We start from the raw sequence: 21643 nt of genomic DNA on the forward strand, positions 1-21643 counted from the left end.
GGACATTTTTATTAGTATTACTGAAATAATAGAACAAATTTACCGAATTTCACTGTGTTGTTTTAAATTCTTAGAGGAACGATGAATGTATTTTTTTTAATGTTTAAAATATGTTTTAAAAACAATTGTTTTAGATCACATTAAGTCATTGAAAAAAAAAATTAAAATAGCAACATTCCTTTCAGACTTTGAAGCTACTGAACTGAACAAATCAAAAAACGGAGAAAAGTAGGTAAATGATGCTTAGTTATTTGAATCATTTGATAAAGAAATGGTACCAAAGAAAAAAATGCTGTCTATTTGGCCAATTTTCCAAAAATGAATAATGGTAAATACTATAAACCATTTAACAGCCTCTGTTTAATAAAATAATAAAATATTAAACAAAATTTGTTTTACATTAAATTCAAAAACATAACAAGACTTGCCAAATACAACTGCTGTCAATAAACTTCAGAATGCTGAACCTGAGAAGACAACACTTATTGCTTTTTAGAGCAATACAACTTTTATTTTTATTTTTATTTTAAAATTTCCTCGACTTGATCATATCAATTTAACCTTCAAGTTAAAATAATATGCTTAAATAAATCTACTTGTTAACAACATGTTATTTTATTTTTATCCGAGGTTCCTATAAGAAATCACTAGTTCTATTGCAGTTTTTATCAACATTCTCTTAGGTATCTTCAATAAGTATTCTGTTAAAACTAATTTTTTTATAACTAAATGTATACCTACTTACTATAAAATAATCATGATTCCAGGAATTTCATTTGATAAAAATTGGTACCTGATAATACTAAAGGGAAGTCAATTAACCATATGGTTAGCATCAGTAATGACAAATAATATAGCTATTATACAAGTTTTAATGTTGAGGTAATGGAAACAAAAAAAAAAAAGGATTCATACATATAAAAATATCCAATATCATAAGAAGTAAGTTAGATTTGATGTATAATTTATTTATTTATATTTATGTAATTAGTCTTGAATCCCAAAAAAAGTATTTATTTTTATAATATAGGCGTGGGTATAGTAAAATTTAATTCAAGATATAATAAAAGTGTTTTAACTAAATTGTTAAATTTTATAAATTTTTAAAAATCAGACATTATTGTTGAAGTATATAATTAATATTAGTATTTATGTCATTGTAAGTATGTGTGTGCACGTATAAATATTGTATTTCACTATTATAACCTTCTTGTTTTAATGTGATAAATAATAATGCCATTTGATGTACTTAAAAGACACTCTCTTACAAACTGTGTTACACTATTCATACAAATCACTGAAGTAGTCTAGTTGTATATTATATTTATATTATAATTGTAAAGAAGTATTTACATGACCAAAAAATAGTGTTATTTATCTACATAAACACTTAAATACATAGATCACTCAAGTTTCAAGTTTAACAATCATTACCCTAGTAGCAGCAGGATTCCTCTGGGAGAGTAAATTAGTGTCCTGTTCAGGACACCAAAACAGGTAATAAAAAGGATACTGCAAGGAGTCCTCTTCAGTCCCATAATTGTCCCTGTCTGGACTACAGAAAATCTAACAAATAACACATAACCAGGAGTCCAATAGAGTCCTATTGATATCCCACTACGGACTCTCTCACCAATGATAATATGACGCCGACAGGAGTCCTCTTCAAGTTCTTAAAGTACTCCTAAAAAGACTACTCATCTGCATGTGTGCTAAATTCAAAAAATTGTATGTTTTTAAACATACGATTGGTCCAACCATTGATTTGTAAATTAATAAAAATAAAAATATACCCGTTTAATAATCATAAATCAAAATTTTTAATAATAAAAGCAGTTAAAATACCTATTTCTAAAATAAATTACTTTTCCAATAATAATAATATCCGTTTTATTTTATGTGAAATCATATATTAGGTACAAACTATTTATACACAATACATTTAGGTAGAAATAGTGAAATTTTAATTCACATATCTAATTTATTTCTCGATAAAATAAATGCTGTTTACAAAATTTAAAATAGAAATAGAAATAGTTCTTATAAATTTAAATTATATTAGAGGTTTTTCATTTTGCCATGTATGTAAAATAGGAAATACTGCCCAAGAACCATTTGAACTCATCGTTTCATATGCATATAACTTGCATTTAATATCTTCAACAGGCCACATTTTCAGAATCACACTAAGTGATCCTAATTCATAAATACCAAGAATTGATGATTCTAAGCCAGGTATAGAATAAAGGTTTTGTTGCGCTGTATATTCATAGCCTATAATCATATGACAATTATTGTACATCATAATATTTTCCACTCTAACAATAGTCTTTCCTTCATTGACACTATAGCAATTGTTTCTTATATCCCCTGCGATAATGATAAAATTATAAAAATCTTATGCTTTTATAAGCTGGTGACTCACAACCAGATAGTACAGGTCCATTTATATTATCACCGCTATATATTATTTTGTCACATGATTTAATATATTGAAAGTCATGTGTTGTATTATTGCTAACTTCTTCAATTCTTCTAGCAATTTGCTATAGAGGCAGATTAAAATTCCTGACTAATTTTTTAATTTGCATCATAAAATTTTCAATTTTAAAGCATGAGAAATTGTCCAGCACTCCAAATTAGTTTGCATCATCACTTAAATGTAATAAGTTATGGAAATTTTGGCTTATCATATAGCTCCCATATATAAATTTAAATGTAGTCAGAAAATGCTGAATCAGTTTCCTAGCGTATTCCAGATGAAAAGTAATTAAAAAAGGTGAACAAAGTATGGTAATGGCAACATGTAATGTTAAAAAATTATTGTATTTTTCATTAGAAAGACAACGTTTTAATACAAAGACAGTGTATAACAAAATTTGCCTAAACTCTGTCGCTTTAAACTGCATATAATATTTGAGAGACCTAGGTTTTCTTTGAAACTCTTGAGGAGTATTATTTCTAATTCCAAGCAACTTGAAAGATACAAGTTTTCTAAATCTCAATGGAATACGATAGCGCAAGTCCCCAGCCCACCATGCACTTATAAGTTTTTTAACTATGCCCAAGCAAACAAGATGTTGGTAGTCCAAAGGAATATTTGTAACCATTCCAAAACCAATTATATTTTCCAAAGGACTTTGTATTAACATTCCATTCTGATCTTTTAAGTGGTATTTGTAATCAATATGCTCTTTAAAATTTTGGTCTGTGCATTTTTCACCTACGATGTCTGGAAAGCATGTGCGTCTTTCTTTATGATAACCTCTAACATTACATTTAGTACAACTGTTATAACCACTATGTCCTTTAATACAAAGCATAGATGCTTTAGCAGGAACATCAGCACAAAAACAATGTACTCTGACCGCCAAACACTTCTCCTCATATGTGAACCCATTTAGAATTAGGTTATTAACTTCCTTAATAAAATCTTCTAAGTAAGCATAAATAGCTGTAGGCTTTTTGACTTGACTATGGTATATGCCAATGACAAATATATAGTTTACTTTGAAAATCTAGCCTAGAATTGGCCAGGTTTCATTGTATGATGAACGACTCAATGGTAAGCCATCAATGTTGAACATTAAGTCGATTGATTCATTTTCAAAATGATAACTTAGACTTCTCTAAAAAAGTAAACAATCCTAATTCCTGTCCATAGTGCCAATAACTACCTTCTGCTCCAACTGGTTTGATGTAAGTAGTTCTGGGAGTTTTTAACAATGTTCGCGATGATGAAGGAAGATATTCATGAACACCATGTGTTTTGAGTATTTTCAGCAAACCATCCATAGCCTTTAAAGTAATATTTTCTTTGGTAGCCCAGGATGCTAGATGGGATTTGAAAATATTTGACATGTTTTGGGGTTCAATATCTGATACGTAACATAAAGATTCATCTGAAAATGAAAAAAAATATACACAGGTAAAAATTTAAAAGTACATTTAATTTATACTATCAAAATTAAATTTAAAAAAAAAAATTATTAAAAATGTATTAAACCAAAATGTCTATATATATATATATGCATATATATATATATTGTACTACATAACCCTATGTTACATTTTACTGTAAATTATATAGTGGTTGTTGTTTTGAACATTTTATTTTTTATTTATCTAAATCAAAATGTATTAATGAGTAGTTCTTGAGTTGTTAAAATGTTTATAGCTACCAAAGATAATAGACCTTGATAAAATGTATTATAATATATATTAAATGTATTATGTATAAACTCAAATTAAATTACAGCAAAAAATATTCTTACTTAGTGATATAGCAGGTTGAGATGAAGATGGTGGTACTGCAATTTCAATTCCAGGATCATTATCAAACTGATCAAATTCCTAAATATACATAAAAATAAAAATTTACTTACATGTGAGCATATGCACGAAAATACAAACAAGAGAAATATAATAATATACACATACATAATTAAATTCACTGTATTGATTTACCTCTCTCTCTAAAGAAATCGGAACTTCTTTGTGCAATCATTTTCAACAAACATTTGGTGTTGTTCAGTAGAAATATCATGTGTAATTTTCTTAAAACATGATCATCAGTAATAAAAAAGGTGCATTCATAAATTACTTAAAATTACAAGTATTATATATATATATACGATGAAATTGAAACAAACAACAAAAGTTGAAGATAAATTAATAATTGGTAGCAGCTTTATAGTTAGTAGATAGATACATGATTTCCAATGACTATTTCAGCTTTTCAATCTATGATCCTTAAACATTTTAAATGAAAAAGAAAAACTGAAGATTTTCAAAATTACCTAAGTTCATTACATTTTTTTGAAGATATTAGATTCAATTTTAGCATTGCATGCAGTAATTAAACATAAGAAAAAAATACCAATCATCTATACTTTTTATTGCATTTTAATTTAAATTGGAGTACAATAATATGTATACATGTTGAAATACTACACATGTCTGGTTATATTAATATATATATAAAAGGTTTATAATACCAAAATACAATTTCAAATTACTTTTTAGTTACTTGAAAAATTATATCTAATATTAACATTTTTAATAATCAAGATAATTACTTCAATTTGGGCAATATTGTAATTTAATTGGTTTCGAATCAATCTTCGTCGATGACCAGATGTCATTAATGATAATGGTTTTTTGGCCTAGGATGTAAGCAGAAAACTTATTATACATTATTATTACATATATAGGTATGTAATATATAATAATATATATATATATTATTATACTTATTTTTAAAATGGTCATGCAATTAATATTGAGAAACATGGAAAAAGAACGTCGATAGGTACTTATAGTACTTACTTACATTTTAGTTTTTAATTTTTTAATTAAGTATGAAACTATGAACCTCAAAACAAAAAATTATTCTAATTTGTTTATAATATAATACCTATTAAATTATATATTATAAACTTAAAATTATAAGTACAAATTGACAATTCTCAAACTGTTTACAAAGTACAAAAAAGTATCCTATTAGTATCTATAGACTATTATTGTAAACGATCGATAAAATATTGAAAAATATGAAAAATAGAACTATATTATTATAATTAATTTTGTAAAACCGAGAACCAATTCAAGTTTCCACCGGAATACCGCAAATACCGGATAAACTGATTGCTATAATGCTATTTGCTTTATCAAGCTATCAAAGCTTGTGTTCACATATTATTATCATTACTCACTATTATAAATTTGTCAACAACAGACACGGTGTATTTTTTGTATTCATGGTTATTAATAGATCGATAGCATTGTCTTTTATTTACTAATGTTAGGTCAGTTATAATTGAATTTTATCTTTCCATGGATTTTTCCAAATAACGATATAAATTATAATATTTCTTGAAATTGTTCTTACGCCTCCGACCTCGCATATTGCGTTTTTTAACTCATGTTTAAATAAATTGAGAGTGAGTGACGCAGCCTTTGATGAATAATTGTTAATTTATATTGTAATTTAAAAGGTTTTATTATACTTAGTAGTTACCTATAACCAATTAGTATATTATAATATAATAACTAAATTAACGTTTGACATTTCAACGGACATTATGGAGTTGTTGGATAAAACAAGGTAAGTAGTCACTATAGTCTGTTCACTGTAAGTTGACCCACCCACTAGCGATAGGTAGCTTTAGTCTGTATTCAGTTGTACTCGATTAATCTTGATTATAATTTCAAATAATATTATACAATACCTATTATTGCACATTCTAGAATTTATTTCATTGCCGAATTCAGTGATGGTGTTCAACTTTTACCAAGAAAGTGGGTACCTAGGAAGAGTTAATGGTGAATTAAAATGTAAATATCCTCGCCATATTGAGAAGGAAAAGGAAATGAAGTTAGCTGTCCGTCATATGATTGATCCTCAATCTACATGGGATATTGTTGATGTTATAAAAATTTTAGGATCAAGTGGTTTGTAAAATTTAAATTTATTCTGATGAGTAATAAGTACTTAATAGGTACCTACCAGTGGCGTGCAAAACATTTTTCAGACTTGATGCAAACTATACAATTTGACCCCCCACCCACTTTTGATACACATACTCCACAGTTCCACATACATTTTTCGTACTCAATTGATACTTTAACAAATAGTATACATTTATATGATATAAAATCAAAAAATTTGTATGGGCTGGTTAAGTGCATTTGTTCTATAAAAATAACCTTTATTAATGTACAGCCATTTGCCAATAGTTAAAACTTTTAATTCATTTTTATTATGATATTGTAATTGTATATTTTTATAATTTAGTTAAATGTGTTTGGTTATTTCAAATTGTAGTTACTTCTTACTTATGAGAGAGGAATAGAAAAACTGAATAAAATTTTACAGTATAATTTTTCTTCCATTACAACATCAGATGCAGAACATACTCAAAAAAAAACACGGAAAATCAGAGCTAGATCATAAAAGAAAATTGTTTACTGAAATAACTTCTAATGAAGGCAAGTATTTTTTAAACTTTTTGATTACAATTATTTGTAAATAATACATAATTTTGTTTGATGTATTATTATTATTGTACAGTTTAATTTACATTATTTTAATTAAATAACTATGTTTTTTAGTATCTTCGTTTGACCAGATTTGCTCTACAGAAGTGAAATCAAAAAAGAAATTATTTAAGAAAAATGTTGATTGTTTCGGTAAATTAAAAAATATTGGATGAGATTTAGATAAAATAATACTTTTTATACATTATAATAGGTTCAGATTTTATTTCCATTAAATATACTTCTGAATTTCAAAAATATGAATCACAAACTAAATTCTTAATTAAAAATAATAAAAGTCATTATAATAACTTTAATAACTTGTAAGTTTCCCTAAAATATAGGTATTAATTGTAATTTATGCATTATATTTTTTTAGATTCAGAACCGATTTTCAATCAAAAAACTAAATCTCCCACCGGATTTCTTAAATATGCTGATGATAGTCAAGGTAAATTTAAAAATATGTTTTTTAGGCATTTATTATAATTTTTGCATTATATTATTCTAGATTCACAACTGATTTTCAATCAGAAGGCTAAATCTCTCACTGGATTACTTTAAAATGCTGATGATAGTCAAGGTAAATTTAAAAATATATTTTTTAGGCATTTATTATAATTTTTGCATTAAATTATTCTAGATACAGAACTGATGTTCAATCAAAAAGCTAAATCTCCCACTAGAATACTAAAAGATGCTGATGATAGTCTTGGTAACACATTTAACACATAAATTCTTTAAAAATTTATTTTATTATTTTTTTTTCATATTCAGGTCTTATTAACTCCCAATATTCTCCTCTAACTCATGGCAGACACTCATCAAGCTCTCCAAATTGTTTCAATGATAACAACTTTGGTAAATTCATATTTATGAATACTTTTATGTGTAATACTTTTACTTTTATGAAAAATATACTTGGTAGTGATAATTAATATTTTAATGTTATGTTCTAGGACCAAGGATTAGTAATTATATTGTCAGTCCTTATAAAAATGATGTAGCTTCAGACAAGGAGGATAGTGATGACCAACATAGTAAATTATAATATACCTAATAATTGATTATAAAATGTGAAATTGTTACATTAAATTTTAATACCATTACTTTATTGTCAATTAGGTGTAAGTCCTGAGATGTTTTATCAATCACCAGTATTTAAAAAACTTCCTTCATCAACTCAATGTAACATTCTCAGTGGCGGAGAAGCTGGTAAAATTATAGGACTTTTTAATTTTATTTTAAAAACCCAAATGTATTATAGTCTTTATAATTTAGAACATGAATCACAAATTGTTCAAAACCACCATGAGACAGAAGGGACTTCAACTAAACACATTGATCAAACCACTAGTATGTACATCTAACATTAGTATTTTTTTTAATTTATAGTTAATTTTATTTAATAATTTATAATTAAATTAATTTGATCAATATTAATTGTGCTTTGATTTTCACTCTCCAGAATATTTTCAAGCACTTTTGCGGGGCCAAGCTAACATAATTAGCAAACTTGATGAACTTCTCGAGAGCAAAGCAACAGTGATAAACCGCCAAGATGAAGACTCAACTTTTTCATCAAAGTAGAAAAAGTTGTTACCAGCTGCTAATGAAAACCAATTAAAGGAATTAGAAAATGAATTGAAAAATAGAACATTTGTTGGAAACTTAGTAAGATTGAATGATTTTAATTATAAGTTTAATTGCAAGCTTTTATGTAATATAATTTTTTTTTTTTTATTATTATTTGAAAAACACAAATTTTACAAAGTATTTAGAAAAAAAAAAAAAATTGCCTACACCTTTAAGCTAAGCTTGTGGTGGAGTAGGGAGTAAAAGTAAACATCATTTTCTAGTATTTTAATTTGAATAACATAACAAAAAAAAATAACAAAATAAAATATAACAAACACTGTATAACAAAAAACAAAAAAATACTTTATATTAATACTGTACTGAGTTAAATATGACAGGACCCAGATAATTAATAAATTTTTGACCAAAACTTATATTTGTAAATAACACTTTAATATTATATAATCCATCTTCTCCGATTGGCTTATTTTGTTTGATAAAGAAAAAGCTAGATTTTTATAAACAAACATAGTTTAAATATAGCTTAAATAATAAAAGTTTGATTGGTCCTAATAATATTGTATAACATGGTTTTTATTTTATGTTCAGTGTACTCAATATAAAAACTACGGCGGGCAAGATTACACAGTACTATTAAGGAGAATTTTAGAACACACTATAACAGATGAGTTGGGCTGTGAAATTAATTGCACTGGAAAAAAAAAGAAATAATGCGGATAAAAAGAAAATTGGCTTTGTGAAACTATACCTATATCAATGTATTTTAGGCAAGTAATGTTGGTTATAATACTTAATCTGTAGTCGGCATATATGATCGACAATATTTTTTATAATTTAAACAATGTTTTATAGTGTGTCTTACAAGGATTTAATATTATTGATATAATGATATTATCATCTGTGTGTAAACAATCAAATTTTTTTTTTTTTTGTTTAATTGTATTGTAAAATATAACACTTATTAATTTAAAATATATACATGTAGATGTAGATGTTAATCTTATATATTTTTGTAAAAAGTTGAAAAGAATTATTAACTTAAAATATTTTTACAAAAATTATGTGGGTTTTTTGAAATGCGGGTTTAATTAGTGCAGCATAGATAATTACACAGAATTAATATTAGGTAGGTACTCAATATAATTTAAAATATGTTTTCAGTGATATCAGTCACCAAGTACCACTAACTTTTAAATCCCAGTTATTTAAGAGATATTTTTGGAGTTGAAAAGTAAATAAAATTAAACATATTTTAAATGATGAATCATGCATTTTTTATAAATGTATCACACCACCAGGTCTCTGTAGAAGTGTTATAACCAGTGTTGAGACTTATCTAGATAATTATTTAGTTATAAGATAAAAATCTTATCTAGATAAATAGTTGAATTTTATTTAAATAATTATCTAAGATAAAAAATTCATTCATCTAGATAAATTCATCTCTATAGTCTATACAAAAAAATATAATACACATTTTGATTGTCAATTTATTTTTATGATAACTTGCCAATACTTTAAATTTGAATTGTTGAGTAATATCAGTAAAAAAAAAAAATATGTTCATAATAATGTTATTTATTATACAGGTATTATATTTTACTATTGATATTTTCGTTAGGGGCCCGAACACCCCGAACACTGTGATCAAATATACCTACATTACATTATTACGAATCGTGTAAAATGTGTAGTTTTCTCTTGATTTTTATACTTAATTTAAAAAATGTTTTTTTCAGTTATACCTTAGTTATTTATTAATAATAATGTCTACTGCTAACATTAATTTACTCATATAGCCGATGTTTATATAATATTGAAGTACTTAGTAGGATCAAATGTGTACTCTTAAAATGTTTTGGATTTCAATGTGTTAAAAAAATTAAATTTATCTTTCTTGTTATCTAGATAATAATGTATTTATCTTTCATCTTTATCTAGATAAATTTAAATTGTGTTATCTTTTATCTATATCTAGATACATTTTTGTCCTGTTATCTTTATCTTTATCTAGATAAAAAAGTACTTATCTAATCCCAACACTGGTTATAACTTATAATAAATTATAGTCTTAATAATATATCATGAGGATTTGATTGTATGTTATGGTTGTAATCAATATTTATTATTAATAAATATAATAAATAAATAAATTATTAACACGAAATATTTATACATATTGTACCTAATAACTATATTTTACAGATACCGTTCAAAAAAGGTTTCCGTCCACTACCCCTGATGCAATTAACACACAAATAACAAGCTTCTTACGGCACTCAAAAGAAAGATTAAAAAAAAAATTAGAGTAAAAACAAAATTGTTACTAAATACTTACAATATTAAAATGCTTCTTATTATTAATTATCAACTCTGTAATGCATTGTAATGCGTATTAAAATTAAATAAAATTTTTTTACTAATTTTTTTAGTATTGTATTTGTTATTAATAATAAATTTTAATATTGCTATTATAATATCAACATATATACGTGCTTCTTTTTAAGAATTCTTTTATGCATCTTTTGTAGGAGTCCTACGGCTATCCGTCGTAGAAGTCCTACAGCTATGCCATGAAGGACTCCCGAATTGGTATCCTTGTGGCAAGCATTCAAAGATTGTGGGGACAGTCATGGGAATCCATAGGGAGTCCCTACTTTCCTGACGAGGACTCCGTAAAGAATCCTTAAGGACACCTGGTGCTACTAGGGTATACATCATCATTCATCATTATCATGACATGCTACTTTTGTATTTACTATTTATTTTTATGTATTTAGTATTTGATATTGTTATTCATGTCATAAATTATTTTCATATGGCCAATTTGATTTTAAATGTTTGCTATGCTCTTCATAAAATAACCAACAAAGAATATAAGAATATATGGATACATTATAAAAAAAAATAGGAGCCTGATTAAGACAAGCTAATAAGTTTATCAAAAACAAAATTATATGAATTAAATATTTATATTTAATGTATAATTAAATAATTATATGAATCAAAATTATGTTCAATCAAATAATGCCCAATTAAATTAATTTAAAAAAATCATGTTACAAGATGTTCAACAAGATACCTACTATATTTGATCTAATTTTATTTATGTAAACGGCTTAGTTAATATATCTAAAATTTCTAAGAAAATGATGATCACTTTTGCTATTAATGTAATTATTAAATTAAATAATTAAAATACCTTACATGAAAATTTCAACAAATGTTTAGTAAATTTGACAATTTTATGTCATTCATGATGTATGTCAATAATTTACTTATTTAAATCGAATACATTTAATTATATCAAATTCAATACATGTAAATAATTGTATAGTAATAAATTTAAAAAAAACATCAGTGCTCATTCTTATAATTTTAAAATTGGTTTAGAACCCTGTAATTGTACTAATTTTAACTAAACAGATAAAGTAAAATATTTTAAAATAATCAATTACAAATGTATTAAATGGAATCATCATATTATTCTACATTTGGTCCAAATTATTAAGAAATTACATAAAAAATTTAAAATATCAAATAGTTGTACTAATTATTAAAATGTAACAAGTCGTCTTTCGTAATAAACGACTAACTAATCTCGACATTTAACGCTGGGGTGTTTTTGAGGACGACAGACGATTCAAGTTTTTTAATTTGAATTCCTGAATACGATTCATCTTCTCAATTGACAGCTGTTGACGAATCCATTTTATTACCTCCATGTTGATGGTGGAATAGTTTATGACATCGCCATTCTGGAATCTTGGCACATTTAATGGATAACTGGATCTGGCGAAGGACTCGACTGGACCTGGTCCATCATCTACATTTCTAGTTTTTACTAGAGCTTGTCGTCGTTCCCTTTTAAGTAAAAAAAATATGTATAGAAATTAAATTAATTAAAACAGAAACGCAATCAATATTTTTTTTAAACGGATAGAAGTCACCATGGTGCACCAATTTGAAATGTGTATATATAGTATGAACCAATTCTCCAACATAATAAAAAAAATCTCGCTACATTTATTGCTACTCATATGCAATGTAAGTCACTACAAAATATACTATTTTTTCTGTGATTCCAAATTGCATATAATATATGTTATAGAGCCCGGAATTATATTCTTTAAAAATAGCCAAAATACTTGTGCGACGGTCGGTCAAAATGTTTTTATATGTACTAAAAGAACGTTCGACGTCAACTGAAGTCACAGGAGCATATTGCAAATCAGTTATCATATTATTATATATACGATGGACGATTGTATATAAATATATAGTATATTTTCAATATCATATCATTATCACTATTATCAGACATAATATAATTTATATTATTTACGTCACTGCAACCAAAAATATCGAACATCTATACAAATTAATCGATATATTCTCCAATATGCAAAAAAAACCTTTGCCATTATTACACCGGTTTCATGATTCGTAAAGATTTCAAACCCCCGTCTGACTGCATAGACTCAAAAAAAAATATGCAAAAGAATATAATTCCGGGCTCTTAGTTATAACTTATAACTAAACTGATTTAGAACGGTACCTATATATCTCATGCGCAACTGTTTAATCTGTCACAAAATATAGGTGGTGGGAGAGGGTATCATTGGGAAAAGTGGAATGGCCGATTTCAAGTTGACAAAATACCAAATTAAAATAAGGTTTTAAATAGGAGGGAAACTTGGGACAAATCTTTCCCAAAAAAAATTTATAACTCTCCACCAAACATTATTAAACATTTTTGAGTTTATTAAATACCTAATATTATTATAATACGACTTTAGTCCACAGCCTAAGTCTTCAGCAAATATCGAACGCTATTTTCGCCTACACCAAAGATGCATAATTTGGAAAGACTATATGTTATTTTGTTTTTATAAACTCTATTATTGAGTAGCAGTTGGTCGAGGTTGGTCGAGAGGAGAAACGTCAGTTACAGAACTACATGTAAGATTAGGATGTATTTACCGCTGGTTTCCATGCTGGTTGACGATGGAATTGGTGTTGGTAGTATTGGCCTTTGATAATAATTTACGACATTTCCATTCGGGAATCTTGCCACATTTAATGGATAACTGGAACTGATTAGGGACACGACGGGACCAGGAAACCCGAGCTGAAATTTTAATGGTACCTATAGATTATTATTAAGCGATGAAATGAAAATAAGACGTTATTGAATAAACTACTTGTTTAATATTTTCAAATTTAATGTAAACAAATAAAAATATCAAATTAGCATATGAATAATTATCTAAATCCAAAAAAATATTTGAGTAACAAAAACGTGTTTTTCAATTATTAAAATAATAATAATAATATTATCCATGCATGCAGATATTGTTAATACCAGTAATAATACTTTAATAATAATAACATACCATTACCGGCCGGCCCCATGACTTTTTTTCAATATTTATAACGATTTATATAATATAACATTTAGGTATAGTGTATAGGTAATCTATTTAATTTTTAATTTTTTTTTGTTTAAACAAATTATCAACTAGATAATAATAGGTATTTTTCCACAGGAAACCTACAGGACTTTCGTCACGTCACTATACTGTTATAGGTTGGTACTAAGTACACCTGCTGTTATTTAAGAAATAATATGGGAGAAGTAAATTTGCTGCTTATTATCATGTGTATATCATGCGGTTAGAAGAAATTATTGATATGACTGAAATACACTAGTATTAAATCAAGAGTTCTAATATTGAAACATAAAATACTTTATGTTTGAAACTATAATATATTGTTAATTTCCTTTTATTGGTATTTACTATTAAATTACCCAACAGTATATTTAAAATATAAATTTAACGCGCATGCGTAATGATTGTCTGATCATATTATTCTTGAGTATTTGCAATGGCTTGATCGCTATTGTTGCTCATCACGAGGTAATAAATACAATCACCAACGAAATATTGAACAAACTAAAGGAAAGCTTAGATTTAATAATTTCATATGAAGATTGTTATGTATTACCTAACACATTTATAAATAAGGTTTGTATTTACTTAAATTTAAAAAATTGATAATAGGTAAAATTATATGGTTATAAATTATATTTTTAATGATCAAATACTGTATTTGTTCGAAAATCAGCTACATCATCCCCCTCCCTAAAACAAAATCGTCTGACCGTCACTTAGAGTTCTTATTCAGAATGAAATTAAAAATATTATTGAGGTACTCACCGATAGGCTGTACAGTATCGCTACTGACGTCAAGAACCCTTCCACTGATGGCGGTGATTGCAGTGGTCAACATTAATATTTTTGTTATAGACATCATGATGTTGTACTCTCTCTCTAGGTCTGTAAACTGATGATCAGAGAGCCTCCGCGTGCCCTTTTATAAGCTACCAAGGCGACGGCTGTATTGTACAGCGTTTTCAAAACTAAGAAGGGGCTTTAGATGCGCACCTACCGGACAGCCAATATACCACACACGGGCTAATAACATGAGACTATACTGGCAATCGATTTATTTAATACAATAGTATTTTTTACTCATTATATTGTTTATAATATATAGGGTATAAAGCCGTACTCATCAAATTGGTATAAATACTATAATTTTTATTAACCTAGGTACTTTAAAATTCCGTCAAAAATCAATAGTTGCGTTTTAAATCGTAAACTATAATACAACGATTTTAATTGCTTAAATTTTTAATATTGCGTGAATATTTTAAAATATTTGGGTAAGTCATAACAGTTATCCCAACACTATATTAACTTTACTCATCTAAAAATTGAAAATCTATATGTGAATATAATATTAAAAATATTTCGAGGTAGGTACCTATTACAATAATGTTTAAAGAAAACAATATAAAGTAGGGACCTAATAAGAGCCAACATGGTGGTGAGTGCTATCTACTATTGAGTGAGTTATTCGTTATTAGTTAAAACTATATTGCAAATAATATAATGCTAGTTTTTTGAGATTATTAATAAAACACGTTTTTGTAACTAGAATATATTTTTTTTTGTATTTAGAAAACTTTTTTATCGTTTAATTTTTTGATTTATTTTCATAAGTTTTTTTTATTTTTAGTCTTAGTAGGTATTTATTTATTCTTATTTATGTTCCATTAGAAAAATAAAAGACTCAGGGCCAAAAACATTAATCCACTAGGCACTAATATCTGTTCAGAAGATAAGATAAGTAATGAAAGAAAAATCGTACCAATACCAGATGCTTCGAGCATTATGATTTGACATTTGACCATGTCCAATGTACAAATGCTTTTTATAATCTTTAGACATGACATCAACTGGTTCTGAGTGGTTTTGAAAAGCATTAAAGATAAAAATATTGAACACTACATTGTACGTCATTACATAAACTTAACCCATACTGCTTCTATAATAATTTTATTTACGGATAGAGTATGGAACTAAAAACAAGTGATTCAAATAATTTCGATACATGAGATAGTATGGATATTTGTTATAAAATAATATCTGTAAAATTGTCTGCTTTCGTAAAAGTCATGGAATTTCAATTCTATAGATAAATATAAATGATATTAGGATACAATAATCTGGAAGACATATAACTACATAAGTACTTAGCTCAACAGGCACTTACTGACGCCATTTACTATAAATTATAACATCAGGTGTACTATGTGAATAGGTTGACAGTTCTTATTCTCATCCGGAAACCATTAATCATTAGGGTAGGTCCCAAGTAGGTCTGTTACCAAATAGACATAGTTATACGATACTTATATGATTATTTTAGAAATAAATATATACGTAAGGTATGGTGATATGCGATAAACCTGTAAATGTGTAATAGTTGACAGTTTTCTTATACGAATTTCGAAGCCATTAATCACGAGAGTTGGGTTGGAAATCGCCCATAGTTGTAATGATATAATATCTAATACCTACTCCGGCAGTTACTACGCAGTGTATTGTGTAATTTTTCTCTCGAAACGCTGATAAGTAGATATACCATGCAGATAACATATATTATATATATATATATATTTAAAACCTGGAAAATGTTTTATTTAAAATAAAACTAATACATGTAGTATGCACGTAATAAAATTACAATGGATTTATATGTTTACGGCAAACAGCATTCAGCTTCGTATAAACGGCAGATGGTAGTGGGACGTTAGTAGGTAAATAATACGTATAAGAATTTCTAGGATGGGGCCGCTAAAACTGTAGGTGAAAAAAAAATAACTAAACCAAGAAATCCTTGGGTGGTCTCCGATTCTTAAAAACTACAATGAAATAAAATACACATTTGAACGTGACCGGGTCGGGTCGTAAAAGTGTACTGAAAATTGCAGTGCATCATAATATGTACATAATTGTACAATGGTCTGGGATTACCGGCGCCACACATTCGTTCAAGCTGTCATTTCTACAGGGTATCTTTTTTTTTTGTTTGTTTGTTTGTTAATGCTCTCTTTAAAAAAACGGTCCCACCAAATATTATATACTATAGGTAAAATATTATTTACTGGAGTAACAAAAGTGAAAAAAATGTATACCTATATTGGTTTCTTTTTAGTAAATATCGCTGCGACTCTCTAAAATTTGGAAGTAAAAAACAGAAACGTAAAAAAAGGTTATACAAATTTAAATATCATGTGAAATCCATAATGTTCAAAATTCCTATACCTATATCTCTATACCTAACTTATAAGATGTGTACGTATAGATGTGTCCATCTGGTTCACATATAATGACGGGACTTTCGGTACTATGATGGTTTTCAAATATTTTGTTCAAATTATCATTAAATAATAGAATTGTTAAAAATATTTCCATAGTATAGCCGTATAGGTACAAAATACATGCTTATTAATTAGGGTTGACCATATGAAGTGTGGGATGCTACAATATTCATACGAATTAATAAGCAATATACATTTCTTATACACATGCGTTATAGAATATAAAATTTAGCGTTAAAATTCAGAGGAAACTCTGTGGATATTATTCTTAAATTAAAATAATTCAAATCAGTAAAGATTATGTTATCAATGATAATTATTATTATATGCAACTTTATTTTTATATATATTAACAAAAAAATTAACGTTGTCTCGGTTATTGCACAGTAAAAATCTCGAATTTCGCTTATAATTTATACATTTTGATGATTGTGGACAACTGCAATGTTGCACAATGTTTGCGTATAATATAAAATGAACGCATTCCAAACATCATCAAATGGGAGGGCAGGATAGTCCCAAGGGTCCAAATGTCGTACCACATGACCTAAGCTCTCTCGGAACACAGGTGTTTCCAATATTACTTCCATCGTATGGACAGTCCTTGATGCAATTACTGCAGTTGCGTGTCGGACAATGTCGAGCACATACTTGTGTTTCGATACCCGAACTGGAATGGCCCCAAGGCACAACCTTGGCCCAGTGGCGTAACTATGGGGTAGCGAGGGGTAGGTGTGGTAACACCAAAACATTGTTATGGGGTTGCAAGAGTATCATTTTGCTACCCCAAAAATATTTATACAATTTAATAAAAAAAAAATCAGCGTCAGTGTGTATTTACTATTTATTTATCTTAAAGAATACGTTATTTGGGAATTTTCGTGTCTTAAAACTGCAAATAAAATAATTATTTACGAGGAAGTTATGTGTAAATGGTATCCACCCATTGTGCTTATTGGAGAAGATGAAGCATATAAAAGTGTTCGCTACCCCAAACTTTTGCTGCTAATTACGCCACTGCCTCGGTCACCTCTCTAGACATTCCCGATATTCTGTGTTCGGCTGTATTGAAGAGGTCTCGCTCAATCACCTGGAGCGCGTCGTAGTACCCCGGGGAGCCAATGAGAAGTTCAGGATCTTCTATAAGCTTACGCAAAGTTTGTTTATAATGAAAAATGATTGTACGTAAAACGTAATTGTACGCCCATCACCATGCGTCTTCGAAATGGGATACAAAATATTATTAGTCTTAAAAATTCGTAAATGAAACTATTATTCCTTACAATATATATAAAGATTATCTCTATAAAACGTAGATAGTCTGCTATCCTGTTAATTTGTTTATAAGGGTAACATTTGTTATTGTTTTCGATGAGAAGTTGATTACCGTGTTAAGTTTCAATTACTGGCATCATGCTGCAACGACATGATAAAATATAATTACCTGCCGATCAAATTTAGTACTTATAAGCGATTAACACGCAGTCAAAATTAATGTATATAATATATTAATTATTTATTAAAAATTTCATAAAATCCACGACATTCTTCTTTTTTGTTCCAGCACCGCAACATTCCACGCAGTATGAAGTGGCTTACACATTCATTTTTGGAGCTACGGCTGGTTTAGGCAAATTTATACAATATTCTAGAACTGTTTAATCCCCACCAGTTTCTTAAATCCCTATATGGCTCTAAGTGTTTGCTTGACTCTTAACAATCATCACTACTAGGTGGATTCAATACTTTTTTTATCTTCTTAAAATATTGATGACTAGTCTTGTATTATCCTATTATTTCTTATCCTCCCGGGTAATGGTCCAAGAGTTCCTGCTTTTGTTTGCTCCATCAATATGGCCACATATTTAGTTACGGCGCCTGGTGACCAATTTGTCTAAAAAAAATGGTTATAATAAGTAACATAAATATTTTGTACACGGCAATACTTAATTACGACATTATAGCCACTAAGGATAACTGTAACTATATTCAAGCATAATTTTTAAACTTGGAAATTTATTGATAAGGAACTTAAAATAATATTATTTTATTTCTACATTCTATCCTCATTTAACTATTGTAGTTTCTGTGACACTATATACTCTGCGCACGTTAAGATCACGAACAGACCTCCATCTAAAACCGTTTTGCCATATTTTTTCGGTCATGATCTTACCGTGCCTGAAGTATACAGGCAGATTGATGTAATTTATTCAGACACAAAAAAATGTTATACGATCAATTTCATAATTGCTAAATTAAAATCAATCGGCGTAAATTCCAAATGATAAAAGGTAAATGTAAATGCGTAAATAGTTCCTCCTAATGTGGTTATCATCTTACTTAACATATAGTAATCAATAAGTTAAAATTGATAGCTGTCTTTCAAAAATAATTGACATGGTATTATCGGTCTCTTCTGCTGTTTATATATTTTTTAATTTTGTACATTATTGTTATTTTCCAATGATTTTGAAACCCTCATATTGAAACATTGTAATATTTTAAATGGGATAAAATAAAATTTTTGGAAATTTACATGTGCATAACCTTTTCTCGTAAAATACAACCAATTTAATCCGTTCACACCAATAGTGATAGCCCGACCCAATCTTTCAAATAAAATTTAAACTAAATTATCAAGGGCAAGGTTAGGCTATAATAAGAACCTTAGGTAGATTTTATTAGACACGATTATTTAGAATTATCAAAATATTTCATTAGAAACTTTTATACTTTGCATTATGGACGAACCGTTATTAGATTTTGAATCTTGATCATTTTTAGTTAATCGAATTAATTTGGTAGCTACAGAAAATATTCCGTCTAATAATTGGCTATCAAATAGCTGTGTAAAATAATTATGTCATTATCAAATAGGTGCGTAGGTATTTATTTTAATATGTGGAAAGATAATTCTTTACAGAAAAACTTCTTAATTTGGTAGGTATCAATCTAATCCTAGAACAACTTATTTATTTAATCATAATGTTGGTGCTTTTCAATTTTTGCCAAAAATTATACAGAAATCTAAGATAAAATCATTTTCATAACCAGAAGTCAAAATACAACATACAACATGTTTGTGTGACTGTTATCTGTAATAACTAATAACTTATAAGCTAATTATAATTACTCCATATTTTTCCAAGTCCAACAAAAATCCCTTGTGCTTCGGTGTAGTGATCGGAGCTTGATTGCAGTTTTTGTGGCCAAGAACGACGGGAGGATGGATCGAGGATAAGAATATCATTCTGTCATTGGCCATGATTTTTTCCAAAGATTCGTCAGGACGTAATATCCTCGAACAACATACACATTTTCTTTTCTTCTTCCGTTTATTTTTAGTAACTTCCCTATTATTGTTATTTATATTGTTCATGAGCTTGGCTTGACTTAAATCAATCGATTGTTTTGACATAATTATTAATTGTTATAATCTGTATAATTTGTAAAATTTAATTTAATATGAATGTTATAAAAAAAATAATTTTCAAATTTAATTATTTGAATTAAATTGTGTGTGTTATTTATATTTATAATGCGTTGCTATGTATCTAAAATCGAGTCTAAGCTGTATATTTTACAGTTGTTGATACAATGATACGTCTTGATAAATTTACCAAGGTACCTGTATTTATAAATATAGTTTACAACAACTTATTTGTATAAATTGTTATAATGTTATTTGTAAATATGTTATCATAGGCATTACCACATGTCACCGATTACTCATGTATGTAGTGCCTGAAAACCACCTGTAAGATCAGCGAGAGGGCTATTTCATAGTATAAGTATATTATATACTTAATAAAAAAAACCTACAGTTACCATCACTTCCCACACTATAATTTGATTTTTATATCATAGTGTTTTTTTCTGTTTTTTGATGTTTTACACGATACTTTTTCAATATGCCTCCTATAAAAACGGCCCAATTTTGAACTATAGGTACAATTACAAGTTATAAAAAAAATAATAATATTATAAATTAAATATAATACCTATTATTATTATTATTATTTATTTATTATTTAGTATATTATATTTAATTTACAATATTTTTTTTTTTTTATTATTACTTGTAATTGTATAGTACAAAATTGAGCCATTTTCATAGGAGGCATATTGAAAAAGTATCGAGTAAAACATCAAAAAACAGAAAAAAAACACAATGATATAAAAATCAAATTATAGCGTGATGGTAACTGTAGGTATCATAATTTACGTTTTATTCAATTTGGAACAATAAATGGAACGGAACAATAAATG

At 27.4% G+C, this 21643-nt stretch overlaps 2 protein-coding genes and 2 pseudogenes across 4 annotated transcripts; 1 reads left to right on the forward strand and 3 right to left on the reverse strand.

The window, feature by feature from the left end:
• Window positions 1–1873: 1873 nt before the first annotated feature.
• Window positions 1874–5426, reverse strand: LOC149061287 (uncharacterized; annotated as a pseudogene). Its single transcript, XR_016189491.1, has 5 exons — window positions 5333–5426; window positions 5079–5165; window positions 4435–4556; window positions 4275–4353; window positions 1874–3902 (listed from the first exon to the last, which is right to left on the reverse strand). The product of XR_016189491.1 is annotated as an uncharacterized LOC149061287 (transcript).
• A 657-nt stretch (window positions 5427–6083) lies between these two features.
• On the forward strand, window positions 6084–11214 carry LOC149061288 (uncharacterized; annotated as a pseudogene). Its single transcript, XR_016192488.1, has 14 exons — window positions 6084–6106; window positions 6250–6453; window positions 7114–7191; window positions 7418–7489; window positions 7550–7621; window positions 7682–7753; window positions 7816–7899; window positions 7998–8078; window positions 8164–8253; window positions 8320–8394; window positions 8507–8712; window positions 9226–9404; window positions 10843–10945; window positions 11169–11214. The product of XR_016192488.1 is annotated as an uncharacterized LOC149061288 (transcript).
• A 771-nt stretch (window positions 11215–11985) lies between these two features.
• On the reverse strand, window positions 11986–15020 carry LOC107170934 (uncharacterized). Its single transcript, XM_089217168.1, has 3 exons — window positions 14859–15020; window positions 13621–13768; window positions 11986–12501 (listed from the first exon to the last, which is right to left on the reverse strand). The coding sequence occupies exons 1-3, from the start codon at window positions 14953–14955 to the stop codon at window positions 12246–12248; spliced, it is 501 nt and encodes a 166-aa protein (XP_089073294.1). The 5' UTR covers window positions 14956–15020; the 3' UTR covers window positions 11986–12245.
• A 4125-nt stretch (window positions 15021–19145) lies between these two features.
• On the reverse strand, window positions 19146–20792 carry LOC107170935 (uncharacterized). Its single transcript, XM_015521157.1, has 2 exons — window positions 20508–20792; window positions 19146–19265 (listed from the first exon to the last, which is right to left on the reverse strand). Exons 1-2 carry the CDS (start codon window positions 20790–20792, stop codon window positions 19146–19148), a joined length of 405 nt encoding a protein of 134 aa, XP_015376643.1.
• Window positions 20793–21643: the final 851 nt, after the last annotated feature.

This window comes from Diuraphis noxia, unplaced genomic scaffold (assembly GCF_037042655.1).
Source record: "Diuraphis noxia isolate RWA-SAM2 unplaced genomic scaffold, SU_Dnox_SAM2 contig0001, whole genome shotgun sequence".
Lineage (NCBI taxonomy): Eukaryota > Metazoa > Arthropoda > Insecta > Hemiptera > Aphididae > Diuraphis > Diuraphis noxia.